The 16,365-nt window shown below is 45.3% G+C and overlaps 1 protein-coding gene across 3 annotated transcripts in view; it reads right to left on the reverse strand.

The window, feature by feature from the left end:
* Positions 1-16,365, reverse strand: part of trpm2 (transient receptor potential cation channel, subfamily M, member 2) — a 327,556-nt gene that overhangs the window by 68,446 nt on the left and 242,745 nt on the right. For all 3 annotated transcript variants that reach the window (XM_078551683.1, XM_078551681.1, XM_078551682.1), the window contains exons 21-27: positions 15,511-15,682; positions 12,533-12,713; positions 11,337-11,518; positions 3,886-4,018; positions 3,364-3,445; positions 1,201-1,288; positions 28-176 (exon numbers count right to left, since the gene is read on the reverse strand). In XM_078551683.1, the coding sequence (XP_078407809.1) occupies positions 28-176; positions 1,201-1,288; positions 3,364-3,445; positions 3,886-4,018; positions 11,337-11,518; positions 12,533-12,713; positions 15,511-15,682 (987 nt within the window). The remainder of the gene's footprint in view (positions 1-27; positions 177-1,200; positions 1,289-3,363; positions 3,446-3,885; positions 4,019-11,336; positions 11,519-12,532; positions 12,714-15,510; positions 15,683-16,365) is intronic.

The raw sequence follows: 16,365 nt of genomic DNA on the forward strand, positions 1-16,365 counted from the left end.
ACACAGATCCCGAGCAACATTCCATACCTCCCAGGGGACCTTCTCATCAGGTACAGGGTAGCGTTCGATGTTGGTATCTGGGTACATCATGCTTCGGGCATTAACATGGTGCAGAGGCTTGAGATCCTTCTCTTCATCTTCAATTTCTTCCTCTTTATTTTTACTGTCAGAAATTACTGAATGGAACAAAGCAAGTGACATTGACCCACACTATTGATCAACCTTCTCTCTTAGTGTTCATCAACACAGGTCCACCGGTGCTGGAGTGTAGAACATTTCAAGCACTCAGTGTCAATTACAACCCCCCCAGAACAGGTACAGTGTAATTAGATACAGAGTAAAGCTCCCTCTACGCTGGCCCATCATATACCACCAAGGCAGGCACAGCTCAGGAAAAATACAGAGCAAAGCACCCTCTGTTTAATTGGGTTTTTCTGAAAGGTCAGTAATCTGAAATATTAATTCTGTTTCTCTCTCCAAAAGTGTTTCCAACCTTTCCTGTTCTCATCTCTAATTTCCAACAAGTGCAGCACTTTACATTTAATTTAATAATTTGGAGACTCTGCCAGGAGTAACTGCAACAAATGGAGAGACAATTTTTGAGCATTTTTGTCATGAGACCATATCACTCAATTTAATTTTTCTTGCCTTCCCAAAACTAAAAACCAACGATAGAAAGGAGGAAAATCCAGTAAGTCGGCTGCTTAGTCCTGTTTAACTATCATGGGCTGCAGTTTTGAAATGGGCTCATTTAATCACAGTTGTCTTGTTGGTGGGTAAATCCTAAAACAGATAAATCTATTAGTATCAGCAGCTTGAGATCTCTGGAGGCTAATTTGCCTTCCAGGTCTCCAGTATTCATTCAATGTTGACCATGATGGCACTCCTGAATTAGACTTGATGCACCACCCAGAACAGTAACCATGGACCCCATGAGATTAATCCTTTGAGGCTCCAACACTACTGCGGTACTTAAACCCAAGCCCTTACCATAAGGGAATGTAGGGAACACAGCTCAAATCATCAGTAATTGACTGCTTGGTGTTCAACCACACCATTAGTTTCCATTCAGGACACACTGTTATCTGACCAACAAGTGGGGTGTTGGCACCTGCTAGATTTTCTTTATCCCAATATTGGTGAATACTACAAGGATCACAGAGTGGGAATTGAACAGAATGTACTGAGCAGAAAACGTACCAAGGGCAGGTGCACTCTCCCGGGAGCCAAAATCCTTTTCTATAAGTGTGTTGATGATCCAGTTTAAGGCCCGCATGCTCTGCATCATCTAAAAGACCAAATTATAGCCAAGTCTTAGCAAAGCGATATTGACAGATTGACAGAAAATAATTTCAGCTGCCTGGGGGAGGATAGGTCAGGAGTTGATTGGATTGAGAATCACCAACATGAAGGCAAATAGATTGCAGCATGATGAGTGGCAGGTGAATCCATGTCAGCAAGGGTACTGGGAAGGAAACGAGGCCACCGAATGTTGTAAATTGAGCAGGACGTGAATCTTGGAAGAGGCCATGGAACCGTTTTGAAAATATTGACAATGTCATCCCCTTGGAAAGGGGAAGCCTTCCAGATGTTTTCAGAGAAAGATGGGATTGAGCAGCATGGGTGGGATGGAGTGTGGGGAAAGTGGAGGAACCTAGATAGACAACACTACAGCCATAATTTCTAGCCTTAATATAATAGGCACAGTGGTACAGACACCTGATGTTACCAGTGAAAGCACGGCTCCAGTGACACAGACACCTGTCATTGCCAAGGAAAGCAGGGTCTCCGTAGATGTTCATGGCCACTCTGAGTCTGAAATGCTAAGATTAGGAAATATAGGTCCATAACTTAGGATCTCAGGAGGAGGATGCCTACTCAGGAGGCACCCAAAGATGCACCAGAGGACCCCCAAAACACCCCTCCCCCCACCCTGGAAGTCTCCACTTGAGATTGCATGGCAATTGCCTCAGAAGTTCAAACTTCTGTTGGGCAATTACCCTGCACTGTGAATCATCCGATTTAAATCGCAACCTTACAAGGATAGATACCCAGGAAAAGTTAGAATATTTAAAACCACTTCTAACTCCTGGGTAACTACAGTGCTGACCTCCCCCACCACGGGCCCACCCTGACTAACCCCACACCTGCGACTACCCTCCTAACGCATCATGGGAACCCTGACCACCCTGGCTGCCCACCCCACCACCAACTAATCCCAACTCCCCTGACTAATCCCCGATCAACTCCCCATCCCCCGACTACACTCCTGACGTCCCCAAGGAACCCCATGGCTACCTCCACAATCCCCCGACCACCCCCACCCACCATTGACTACTCACCCAGCCCTTGGATTACCCTTCCAACCTCCACAATGGTCCATCTCGACTACACCCACAACACCCTCTGACCACCCCGCCCCCCACCCCCCCCCCCTCTCCCCCCCTCCCCCACCCCACCCTCCATCTCCAAACGCTTCCCCACTCCCAGATTATCATCCCCATCCCTGACACCGGCCAACTCCGACTATACCTCCACCCTCCCCCCCAAGACTACCATCCCAGCCCTCGACCACACCCCAACTATCCTCCCCACCACCCAAGTACCCTCCTCATCCCCAACTATCCTCCACACATCCCAAATGCTTCCAACCCCCAATTGCCCCCAATAGTCAATCCACCACTGACAATCCGACCCCACCCTCCCATGGCCCATCCGACACCCCCTGACCGCCTGACCCCCCACTGACCACCTGACCCCTCAACTGACCACACATCCACCCTCCTGACCATCCGAACTTCCTCCAGTGACCACGTGACTTCCCCAGTGACCTCCCCACTGACCATCTGACCCTCGCTCACTGAACATCCAACTCTCCTGACCTCCCTGCTGACCATCCGACCCCCCGACTAACCATCTGACCCTTCCACTGACCACTCAACACCCCCACTGACCATCTGACCCCCCCCCACCCCCTCACCACCCCCCCCACTGCCCACCAACACCCATACTACCCATTTACCTTACTCACTTGCCTTCTCCCTGGTTTCTCAAAGTGGTTGGATCTTTAAAATGATCTGCTTTATGGCAGCTAGTGCTGTAAAAAAGAGAGGGTGCCTTACTTTCCTTTGATTCTCCTGCACTTGGCAGAAGGCCACTTTCCTCACCTGGCCTGAGTTGGAAGGTTGGGAGAGAAATGTGTGGTGGCATTTCAGGATAAGTAACTAGCAGTGGAGTGGCAATCTGACTCCATGGAAGTTACGGCCCATGATCACCATGTCTCAGGCCTCTTTCTTGACACTATGAGTAGTACCCACGCTCAGTCCTCCCTTTGCCTAGCCATCCCTCCCTGATATAGAGAACCTGTTCCTCCAGGCGGCAGATTCTTTGTTCCACTTTGTTGCCTTCTCTGTTCACATCAAGGGCCTCCACCACCGTATCCACTCTGGAAAACATGATCAGATGAAGGTTGTAAAAGAAAAGATCAAAACTCCTTAAAGTTCGGAAGAATGCAATAAGAGGATCTTCCCACATGAAAGCATATGGTTCAATTAAGAGCCACAGCAGGGATGAGGGTGGAAGGAGAAAGCGAGAGAGAGAGAAAAAAAGGTTAAGCGGAGACTCTCCCCTTTGACAGTTGGGTTTTGTTGAATTTCTCTGGAAAATATAAACATCAAAAGACAGGGACAGAGATTCCAAATCAGTAGAATGTGCTTCTGACACAGAGTGTTAGGCATGCATGTGATGCAATGATCAAGGCACTGGTGCTAGGACACTTGCGGGATGGTGGCCTGCCCAATCAGGAGAGGAGGAAGGGAGAACAGAGAGCAATCAGAAGCAGGTTGACAGGGATGGTGTGTATTCAGAGCTTGAGCACTCACTCACTTTTCCATGGTACAGCTGATTTGTTGGTTCAGACTCTGGCTCTGATTGCGTTTCAGTTTGATCAGGTAATTCTCCTTAATTATGGCCTCCCAGGTCAAAAGTTCAGCTTCCTCTTTGTCATCCAGCTGCTTCTCTGTAAAAGGCATTTGTAGAAGTCAACCAACTAATTAAACATCTTTGTACTGCATTTGTTTGGTGGGTGGGGTGAGGGAAGGGAGGGGGTGTCAGATGGCAGGATGAGGGTGGCTAGGAGGTAGATGTCCATAATTTCATTGTAAAAGCTGAGGAGGTGGTGAAACTTCCCTGCCCTTTGTGGGATCCCTGGAAGTGACCTCAAACCCACCTTTCACCGTGCTGCCTTTGTGCCAACACGACAAGGTCTGATGAAAGCTGGCCCTCCAGTATACACATATGAACATTTGCTACAGGGGCTGGAAAGTCCTCTTCACCATACTCTTGTTTCTGTTAACTGTAGGAAGAAACGATCATGGTGAATCAAGGAGCTGAATTTTATCCTGATGGCATGGGTCACAGCGGCGACATTGGAAGTGGGTGTCAATTCCATTTGTGAGTTATGTGGCCAGTCGCATGTGGTCTTGTGGCAGCTGGCCAATTAAGGAACGGGTGATGTCCCCTTTAAGACTAACGCAAATTGGGGAGTATTCTGAAAGAGGGTTAATTGGTTTCCTGATTATGGCATCATTAGGTTCCAAAAAATGCCCATGTAACCTGAGGTTGACATGGAATGAACAGCTAAGGAGCAAAGAGTAAATAGAAAGCTAATTGCAATGGTGTTTAGTTTCAGCCTGTTTTTCTGTTTGGCAGTTCAGAACACACAGAGAATCCATGTGAGAAGAAACAAACAAGGTTCTCTTTGAATGGAAGGGTTTTCTATTTGGCAGTTTTCAAACAGATCCTTTTGGTGAAGCAGGTCTCTGAAAATAGAACACAGACTGTTACAGTGTGTTATACAATTGGAAAAGACAGAGAGCTGAAGACATGAAGGGCAAGAGATTATGGATTAGACAAGGCTCATTGCTGCTGTTTTAGAGTTACGTCAGGCTGTTTAAAGGGGTTGGAGAAAGGAGTCTCCAGGAGTTTTGTGCCATCAGGACTATTGTGACCTGAGTGAGAGAGAGTTCATAGACTTGTGCCTTGTCAGTTGGAACTGTGCCCGAGGACATCGGATGGAATGCGGCTGGTGAATGCAATTCATGGACTGCAATATTTGAATAGGAAGTAAGAGATTCTACATAGTGGAAGCTGAGTTTGAAAGACTAAGATTGCACATGGTGCCAACGTAAGTGCTTGTAACTAATTGAGGCATATCTTTGTTGTCTCAACTATTTAAAATGAAATTTACATTTTTATTTGAAATATCCTTGGCCTGTTAATTAATGTTTGAATTATGTTGATTTAAGTTTGCTTGTTAGAGTAAATGTTTTCAGAAGTGAAATCTTGCCCATCAGTTTTCTTTCCATTGGCTTCATGGGGGTTCTTTTCTTCTCAAAGTGACTGTAACAAGACTGAGGGGTATGCCTGGCCATGAAGTTGCAGATTGTGGTTATATACAATTCTGTTGCTGCTGATGGCTAGCAGTGCCTCACGGCTACCCATTTTTGTGCTAGTACATTTGTTCTGAATCAATCCCATTTAGCACGGTGGTGGTGCCACACAATATGATGGAGGGCATGCTCAGTGTGAGATGGGATTTCGTTTCCACATGAATGTGCAGTGGTAACTCTTACCAATACTGTCATGGACAGATGGATTAGTGAGAGTGAGATCATGTAGGTTTTTCCCTCTTGTTGATTTCCTCACCACCTGGCGCAGACCCAGTCTGGCAGCTATGTTCTTTAGGACTCAGTTGGTGGTGGTGCTACCAAGTCATCCTTGGGGATGGGTAATGAAGTCCTAAGTCCCTCACCCAGAGTACATTATATGACCTTTCCACCCTTAATGCTTCTTCCAAGTGGTGTTCAACATGGAGGAGTACTGATTCATCAGCTAAGGGATGGTGGTAATAAGCAGGAGGTTTCCTTGGCCATGTTTGACCTGATGAATGAGGCTTCATAGGTTCCAGAGTCAATGTTGAGTTGAGGACTCCCAGAGCAATTCCCTCCATTGTATACCACTGTGCCGCCACCTCTAGAGGGTCTGCTCCGCCAATGGAAAAGCACTGACCCAGGGATGATGATGGTGGTGTCTGGGTCATTGGTTGTAAGGTGAGTATGGCTATGTCAGGCTGTTGGGCTAGCTCTCCCAATTTTGTCACAAGTACCCAGATGTTGGTAAGGAGAACTTTGCAGGGTTGACAAGGATACATGTGCCTTTGTAGTTTCTGGTGCCGAGGTTGACGCTGGGTTGTCCATTCAGTTCATTTCATTTTGACTTTTCTATAGTGGTTTGGTACAATTGAATGTCTCCTAGGCCATTTCAGAAGGCAGCTAAGAGTCAACTACATCATTTGACCAGGTAAATACGGCAGAAGTTTTTCCCTGGAGAACACTGGTGAAATAGATGGGTTTTTAATGACAATCTGATAGATTCAGGGTCATCACCATTACTGAAACTAGCCAAGGTAGCAGTTGGAGGACTGTCAGAGGCTAGGGCAATGCTGAACCCCAAGCTGATGGTATGCTTCTGGAGTCTATGACATGAGAACTGCTGCAGCTGCACAGAGAGGCAAAGGAACATTTGACAGAGTTGCCACAGGTTATATATGCAGCCATGTGTGGGCAATGGGGCAGTCCATCCAAGTCATGCCGTGATTCTAATGGATGGGTGCTTGGCTTCCCCCATCGAGAGATTGGTGACTCTGATGGACAGCCAGAACCACCAGGCCACCTAGCACAAACCAAGATGGTTGTGGTCATTGGACATCAGTCAGCACAGTTGCAGGACAGCACTGCAGGAGTTCCTCATGGCAGTGTCCTCGGCCCAATCATCTTCAGCTGCTTCGTCAATGACCTTCCTTCCACCATAAGGTCAGAAATATGGATGTTCGCTGATGATTGCAAAATGTTCAGCATCATGCACGACTCCTCAGATACTGAAGCAGTCCATGTCCAGATGCAGCAAGACCTGGACAATATCCAGGCTTGGGCTGACAAGTGGCAAGTAACATTCGCACCACACAAGTGCCAGGCAATGACCATCTCCAACAAGAGAGAATCCAACCATCACCCCTTGATGTTCAATGGCATTACCAACACTGAATCCCCCACTATCAGCATCCTGGGGGTTACCATTGACCAGAAATGGAACTGGACTAGCCATATAAATACTATGGCTACAAGAGGCTAAGAATCTTGCGATGGGTAGCTCACCTCCTGACTCCACAAAGCTGTCCACCATCTACAAGGCACAAGTCAGGAGTGTGATGGAATACCCCCCACTTGCATGGATGGGTGCAGTTCATCTGGAGTACTGTGTCCAGTTCTGGAAGGATGTGAAGGCATTTGAGAAAGTACAAAGGAAATTCACAAGAGAGATAAAGAACTGTAGCTATGAGGATAGATTGGGACTGTTTTCCTTGGAGAAAGGAAGGCTGAGAGGAGAATTGATAGAGGTATTCAAGATCCTTAGGGGTATGGACAGGGTAAACAGTGAGAAACTGTTCCTAGTCAAGACAGCATCAAGAACTAGAGGGCACAGATTCAAAATAATTGGTAAAAGGTGCAAAAGTGATGTGGGGAGATTTTTTTCATCCAGAGGGCTGTTGGAGTGTGGAACGAACTTCTTGAGAGGATAATGGAGACATCGATGTATTCAAAAGAGAATTGGATTGCTATTTTCATAGAAAGAATGTGCAATGTTATGGGGATAAGGAAGGGGAGTGGGACTAGGTAGAATGCTCTTTCAGAGAGCAATTGTAGACTCGATGGGCTGAATGGCCTCCTTCTACACTGTAAAGATTCTGTGATTCTATGAAGGACAGCACCTAGTTGCACTTGGAGCTGATGGGTGATTTAAGTGTCTAGACATTAAGTTTTGTTTCTTGTGTGCATCTCAATAAATCTTTTACTTAAACTTCCAGCCTCTCATTCTAATTCTTCATGCCCCATGAGATCACATCTACATCCTTCCTCCTTCAAGGGACTGAAAGTGGTGCACTTAGCTCCAGTTCAGCTCCTCATCCTTGTGACTGTTCACTGGGTACTTTGCACTGGAATTATAAAGAAAAGAGGCAATAGCAGGGCTAAATACAGGTAAAGCTTTATTGGAATGCTTCTACAAGGGTACATGGAGCACAGGAATGTTACCATTGGAGGAAGGATCCAGGATCAGATGACACCGATTTAAGGTTGTCAAAAGAAACAATGGCAATATGAGGAAAATGTTCTACGCTGAGAGTTAGGATCTGGAACGCACTGCCTGAGATTGTGGTGGAGGCAGATTCAATCAAGGCATTCAGAGCAGAATTCGATAATTATCTGAAAAGAAAAAAAAAATTGCAGGTGTTCGAGGAAAAGGTGGGTGAGTGGGTCCTGGTGAGTTGCTTGTGCCGAGAGTCTTCATGGACAAGATGGGTTGAATGGTCCCCTTCTGTGCTGTAACTGTTCTATGATTCTATGTATTAGGGTATTTTGAGCCTCGCTTGTGTGGATCTCATTGTGCCTTACCCGTGGTCCAAGGGATCCTTCATCTTGCATCACCTGGTCAGCAAGCTCCTACACATCCTCATTGTCAGAAGAAGAATCATGATCAACAATGTCCTCATCATTCAACGCTTCTCCCCTCTGTTGGGCTAGGTTGAACAATGCACAGCAGGTCATCACAATATGTAAGACCCTTGCTGGGGCATACTGAAGAGTTTCACTGGATTGATCAAGGCACCTAAATTGCATCTTCAAAAGGTCAATGCCCTGCTTGACGGTCACTCTAGTTGACCTGTGGCACATGTTGCATCTCTCCTCTGCATCTGTACTCACAGGCATTCGTCGCCATGCCTTTCGTGGGTAGCGCTTGTCTCCGAGTATCCATCCCTGAAGGTGAGTGGGGAGCCAGCAAAGCTGTGGGACCTGAGGCTGTCAGAGTATCTGTGCATTATGGCTGCCTCCTGGGAACTCATGCACACGCGTGACAAATCTGTTTTCGGTCAGAGACCAGTTGTATAGAGAGTACATGGAAACCTGGGGGGATCCAGGGATAGCCCTGAACCTAATGGATCCCTCCAGCTAACTTTCTAGATTGGTGGGGTATTGCACACATTGCTAAGCCTCTTGAACATGCCATTGGTCATGTTCTTGACACACTGATGGGCTGCAGACTGGGAGATCTCGCAAGTCCTCAGTGGATTTATCAAAAGAGCCAGAGATGTAGAAGTTGAGATCTTCAGGACCCCTAGAATTCGGTGTCAGTTTGTCCTATAGCACAGAGGTCAGTGACAGCCTCCCTGGAGAGTTGCAGCCTCATCGACATTGCCGCTTGGACATTTGGAGAACGTTCAGCCTTGGCTGATCGACTCCCTCCTGGCGACAGTCTCTTCTATGTGCAGTAGCTGATGCCATGTCCCTCTACTGCGCCTTGTCCACCCTGAGGCTGCCCCTCTTGCTGGTTGTGAAGCTGTTGATGTGCACCCATGGTACCCAGACCTCCCTCCCCCTGAGCTGCCTCTCCTCGTCAACAGGGGCCACAAGGCCTGGGTGGATGAGACCCATGGCAGGTGCCCTTTGCCTTATTCCTACCTGGATGCCACCCCCATACCCAAAACCTGCCTGTCAGACCTCTCCTCAGGATAAATGGCACTGCCTCAGTGTGACCCTGGCCACATGCCCCAAACTTCTGGCATCTTCTCCCTATTTCAACTGGCATATGTCAGTTACCTTTGCACACCACCCTTCCTGCCACTGCACACTGGCTCTCCCAGTGGCTTTGTTGGAGAGCCAACATTTATCCTTCACTTCCTTGCTATCCTGTGTCTCGTGGGCACTGAATACCCCTGGTTCCTGTGCACCAGTAGTAAAATTCAGATTGCTCCATAAAATTTTAGTTAATTGGCCTTTTGAATCCCTCATTTGATGTCCCACTGCCTCAATGTCCAAGTCCAATCTCCATGGTTGTCACCACTGGTTATATCCAGAGGGCTGTCATGACATTGACCTTCTGGCTAAATGTGGTCCATTCCCATTTTACTGTCCCATTACCTCCCACCCCCACCATCACCCCCGCATCTGATCTGGCATTTAGGAACCCAGTAGATTTCAAGGTTTCCCTGAAGATGTAGGTTCATATGTTTAAAGTGATGGACAGCCCTTCATTACTGATGGCCCTTTTCTAGTCTTTGAGGCAGATCTCTGGAGGACTAAGTTTAAAGACACTCTAATCATGAAGAAACCTGTGAAAAGGACAATGGTCTGTGTTGCAGGCTGAGAATAATTAAAAAAAAGAACTCCACATTCCCATTCTATCCCCATATGCCTTGATTCCTTTAGTGTCCAAAAATCTATTGACCTCAGTCTTGAATATATTCATTGATGGATCATTCTGAGCACCCTGGGGTAGAGAATTCCAAAGGTACAAAACGCACTTAGTGAAGAAATTTCTCCTCCTCTCAGTTATAAATGACCGACTCCTTATCCTGAGACTCTGACCCCTAGTCCTAGATTCTCCAACCAGGGGAAATAGCCTCTTAGCATGTCAAGCCCTCTAAGAGTTTTATACATTTCAGTGAGGTCACTTCTCATTCTTCAAAATACCTGAACATATAGGTCCATTCTAATCGATTTATTTCCATAGGACATCCCAGAAATCAATCCAGTGAATCTTTATTGCCCCTCCTCCAAGGCAACTATGACCTTCCTTAGGTGGAATCAAAGCTGTACACAGTACTCCAGGCGTGGTCTCATCAAAACCCTACATAATTGCAGCAAAACCTCTTCACTCTTATACTCCAACCTCATTAGAGCAAAGGCTAACATACCATTTGCCTTCCTAATTGCTTTCTGTACCAATGTTAACTTTTTTGTTATTCCTTCATGGGACGTGGGCGTCATTGGCAAGGCTAGCATTTGTTGTCCATCGCTAATTGCCCTTGGTGAGCTGCCTTCTTGAACCTTCTAGAGAAGTTTCATACAATCGAGTGGCTCGCTAGACCATTTCAGAGGGCAGTTAAGAGTCAGCCACGTTACTGAGGGTCTGGAGTCACATGTAGAGCAGACCAGTAGGGACAGCAGATTTCATTCCCCAAAGGTCATTAGTGAGCCAGATGGGCTTTACAACAATCAATGATAGCTATATAGTGATCATTTTTTAAATTTATTCATGGGTTGTGGACATCACTGGCTTGGCCAGCATTTATTGCCCATCCCATCATGATTTCTGTGATTTGTGTACAAGGGCTCCTAAATCCTAAAACCTGTCACCTTTTAAAAATCATTCTACTTTTCTATTCTTCATATTGAAGTGACTAATTGGCAGTGAGATATCTGATGGAGGAAGGCACTTACTGAACTTGTTGTGCTTCTGTTTTGCTTTTCTCTTGGTTATTTGTTCGACTAAGAGGAAGACATGACTGAATATGATGAAGGGAGGGGGTGCAGGAGGACGGCAGTAATACTCCTCAATCAGGGGGTACCTCTGGAACTTCCAGATTTTGTCTGTATTTTCCTGAATCACTTGAAAGGTATAGCTAAGGAAAGAAAGACCAGAGACAGCGAAAATCAGTGGTATGTTTAACTGTAATATCTCCGTATTTCCTGAAGGATCAGGAACCCTCTTGGCTTCCATAGAATATCAGGGCATCTGAAAGCATAAATAACCATTTCATTTATCTCCAAAGTTTCTCCCCTATCTTCCTATGGCCATTGAAATCCAATGTCCACAGAGTTATACAGAAACTGAGTGTTGGTTTTATTCCCACTTTAATCACTAAAACAATTCCCTGATCACTCACCAAACCCTTTAATACCTCCCTCCAAGTCTAATCCCACCCTATTACTCACTATCCATATCCTTTAAAATCCCAAAATAAAAGCAAAATACTGATGCTGGAAATCTGAAATAAAAACAGAAAGTGCTGGAAAAACTCAGCAGGTCTAGCAGCATCTTTGGAGAGAGAAACAGTTCATGTTTCGAGTTGAATATGACTCTTTAATTTCCTACTCAGTATCATCCTGCTCATTCACCATACCCTTTAATATTTCACACAGTCTAATTCCAATCTACTAATTCCCATACCCTTTAATATCATATTTAGTCTAATCCTACTCACGCCCTGTCCACTTAGTATCCCACTCAGTCTAATCCCATGGTCCTCCTCACTCATTCTAATTCCACTCTCCTGCTCACTCCCTTTAATATCACACACAGTCTAACCTTACATTACTGCCCAGTCCTTGTGCAATTTAATAACTCCACCAGTCTAATCCTACTTTCATATTCACTCACAATACCTTTCATCATCTAAGCAACTCTAGCTCTGGATGCCCTTCATTTCCCCCTTGTTGGGGAGTATCTAGCCTGTACCCAAACTCTCTATCCTTTGAAGGGATACAATTGCTCATATACTGTTTTCCCTGATAATCTTTCAATGCAATTCCCCCACAGGCCACTTCCCCTTTCAACACAGTGAAACTAGTCCATCTCCAGTTGAGCATTTTAATGTTCAATTGGTCCTTGGCCTAATGATATTGAAATCACTTACTTGAACATTGCAATCAAAAGGTTGAGCAGCAGGATGTTGCTGAAAAGCAGAAAGAGACAGAGCAGGGTGATGGTTAACCACTCAGGGAAGATGGGAGCACTGTTGCTGTCATGCACAGGACACTTTGGCTTGTAGGGGTCAGTGCCATTCACAGTGCACTGACTTAAGTCAAAGCCTAAAACTTTAAGGAAAAGAGACGTTTATTAGTGATCATTTTAACCAGTACATCCACAAACAAACATGATGAGAGAAACAACAATTTTCTTGCACTCCTTTGGTTGTTTTTCCATTTACAAGAAAGATTCTTAAGTTGTGGGTATTGCTGGAAAGACCAGCATTTATTGCCTGTCCTCAGTGAGACCTGAGAAGGTGGTGGTGGGCCTTCTGATTTTCTGCAGTAGTGATACAGTGGCTTCCTAGGCCATTTCAATGGGCAGTTAAAAGTCAACCACACTGACATGGGACTGGAGTGATATATATGCCAGATGAGGTAAGGAGACCAAGTTTCCTTCCCATAAACATGTTTTATGACATTCTGACAGCCTAATTTTACTGATATCAGTGTCTTATTTCCAGATTTTTAAAAAACCTAAATACAAATTCTCAAAGTGCCACATTTTTCTGGATTATTAGCCCAGTAATATAGCCACTGTATAATTAGGGTGCTCAGGACTGTAAGGGTTAATGTGGGATTGGGGAACAGTACCACCCATATTTTGACGTGGCAATTCTAATGAGTGTAGAGTGTTGTGATGAGTCTGGTAGAGGTTGACATGAAGGTAGCACCTAATCAGGACTGTATCCTGTATATAAGTTTATAGTTCTGTGTTATTAATGAACAGTTATTGTTCAACCATACAAGCCTCTAGGCCTCATCATGAGACAACATATAACAATACTACAACTACCACACTATTGCATTCTATAATGGAACTGCTTGCCCCTCCTCTCCTGAGGACACTGATTTTCAACTGGGATATATCACCACAGGCACCGGGCATTCTCCTGTACTTCACACATATGCCCATGTGATACTGGATGGTTAGTGTCAGGAGGCAATGGGCATTAGGGGTGGGAGTTTGACTACTGGTGAGCCTTTAAAAGTCAACAAAACTGGTTAAATTGGGCTATGACTTCCTGGAGAGATGAAGCCACAGGTGGCTAATTGTGGGGCCTTGCTGTGCTCAATTTAGTTCCTGTGGTTGACTTTTAACAGTGACTATACTTAAAAATTTCATTGGCTGTTAATCGTAGAAACATAGAAAATAGGAGCAGGAGTTGGTCATTCAGCCCCTTGAGCCTACTCCGCCATTCAATATGATCATGGCTGATCCTCTGTCTCAACGCTGCACCCCGTGCTCTCACCATACTCTTGACGCCTTTAGAGTCCAAAAATCTACTTCTTAAATATAATCAGTGGCTTGGCCTCCACAGTCTTCTGTGGTAGAGAATTCCATAGGTTCACCACCCTCCAGGCGAAGTTTCTCCTCATCTCAATGGTCTACCCTGTATCCTGAGATTGTGACCCCTTGTTCTAGATGCCCCAGCCAGAGGAAACATCATCTCTGTATCCAGTCTGTCCATCCCGGTCAGAATTTTATACATTTCAATGAGGTCCTGTTTCATTCTTCTAAACTCCAGTGAATACAGGCTTAGTCAGCCCAATCTCTCCTCATAGGACAATCCTACAATCCCAGGAATCAGTCTGGTGAACCTTCACTGAACTCCCTCTATGGAAAGTATATCGGTAAGGAGATCAAAACTGCACACAATACTCCAGGTGTGGAATCACCAAGGCCCTGAACAGCTGCAGTAAGACATCCTTGCTCCTGTACTCAAGTCCTCTTGCAACATACCATTTGCCTTTTAAACAGCTTTCTGCACCTGCATGCTTACTTTCAGTGATTGGTGTACAAGAACACTTGTCCCTTTGGAAATCAACATTTCCCAATCTATCACCATTTAAATTATACTCTGCCATTCTGTTTTTCCTACTGAAATGGGTAACTTCACACTTATCCATGTTAAACTGCAGTTGCCATGTATTTTCCCACTCACTCAACCTGTCTAAATCACCTTGAAGTCTCTTAACGTCCTCCTTATCACTCACATTCCCACCAAGTTTTGTGTCATCAGCAAACTTGGAAATATTACAGTTGATTCCCTCATCCAAATCATTGATATACATTGTAGTAGCTGGGGCCCAATCACTGATCCCTACGGTACTCCACTATTCACCACCTGCCACTCCAAAGAATACCTGTTTATTCTTGCTCTCTGTTTCCCTGTCTACTAGCCAATTCTCAATCCATGCCAATATATTACCCCCAATCCCATGTGCTTTAACTTTGCACACTAACTTTTTACGTGGGACTTTATCAAAAGCTTTCTGAAAATCCAAATATACCACACCCACTGGTTCCATCATCTATTCTGCTAGTTGCGTCCTCATAATACTCCAGTAGGTTTGTCAAACATGGTTTCCCTTTCATAAATCCATGTTGATTTTGTCTAATCCCGTTCATACTTTCTAAGTGCCCTGTTATCACATCCTTTATACTAGACTCCACCATTTCCCCTACTTCTGTTAGACTACCCAGTCTGTAATTCACTGTTTTCTCCCTTCCTCTTTTTTTAAATAGTGGGGTTACATTCGCCACCCTCCAATCTGCCGGGACTGTTTCAGAATCTACAGATCTTTGGATGATGATAACCAAAGCATCCATTATTTCCATGGCCACCTCCTTTAGTATCCTGGGATGTAGATTATTAGGCCCTGGGAATTTACCGGCTTTCAGTCCCATTAATTTCTCCAGTGCTATTGTTTTAATAATACTAATTTCCTTCAACTCCTCCACTAGAACCTTGGTTCCCTAGCGTTTCTGGGAAGTTATCTGTGTCTTCCTCCACGAAGTACTTTGGAAAAATCTTTCCTTAACTCAGGTGATTTCAGACATTCAATTAAAGAGTGAACTTACAACTGACATCAGCAGGGATCTCTCCAAATATCATTCGGAATGGCTGGTACACAACCCCTTGGAATATCCAGTCCAGGCGTTGCTCATTGTGGGTAAGGATGCCCTGTTTGGCTACACCATAAGCCACGATTGCCAATACCAACAAGAACAGAAAGAAGAAGATATCCTTCATCTACGTCAAAGAAAAAAACAGGAGAAGGTCACCTTGGAGGTGATGCTTGGCAATGCATTTGGACATTAAAGAGCTTGTTAAGTGACCAACATAGGATCTTAAGCTGAACACTGGTTTATGCTACATTTAGTGCGACACGCCATCTCGGCAAAGGAATTGAATCACACCTAGGAACAGCTGCCTGGAGGCTCATTAAGGGGCTGATTGACACTTAAAATGACTGCTAGCGCTCATTGAGGAGGAGGCCTGGCTTTTAGTAGCTAGTGCTTGTCCTAACAGTGACCAGCTGTTCGGGAGTAAACAGGTTGTTGATGTGGATTTCAAGTGCTCCTTAAAGGGATACACACCATTTCATGTTCACATGCTTCTGGAGCTGCGAAGAGAGTCTCTGAAATACATGGGGAGACTTTCAGAATCACAGTGCAGAATAGGCCCTTCGGCCCATCGAGTCTGTACCGACACATGAGCAACACCTGACTTACCTAATCCCATTTACCAGCACTTGGCCCATAGCCTTGAATGTTAAGACGTGCCAAGTGCTCATCCAGGTACTTTTTAAATGATGTGAGGCAACCCACCTCCACCACCCTCCCAGGCAGCGCATTCCAGACCGTCACCACCCTCTGGGTAAAAATGTTTTTCCTCACATCCCCGCTAAACCTCCTGCCCCTCACCTTGAACTT

Source organism: Cetorhinus maximus, chromosome 11, assembly GCF_964194155.1.
Source record: "Cetorhinus maximus chromosome 11, sCetMax3.hap1.1, whole genome shotgun sequence".
NCBI lineage: Eukaryota > Metazoa > Chordata > Chondrichthyes > Lamniformes > Cetorhinidae > Cetorhinus > Cetorhinus maximus.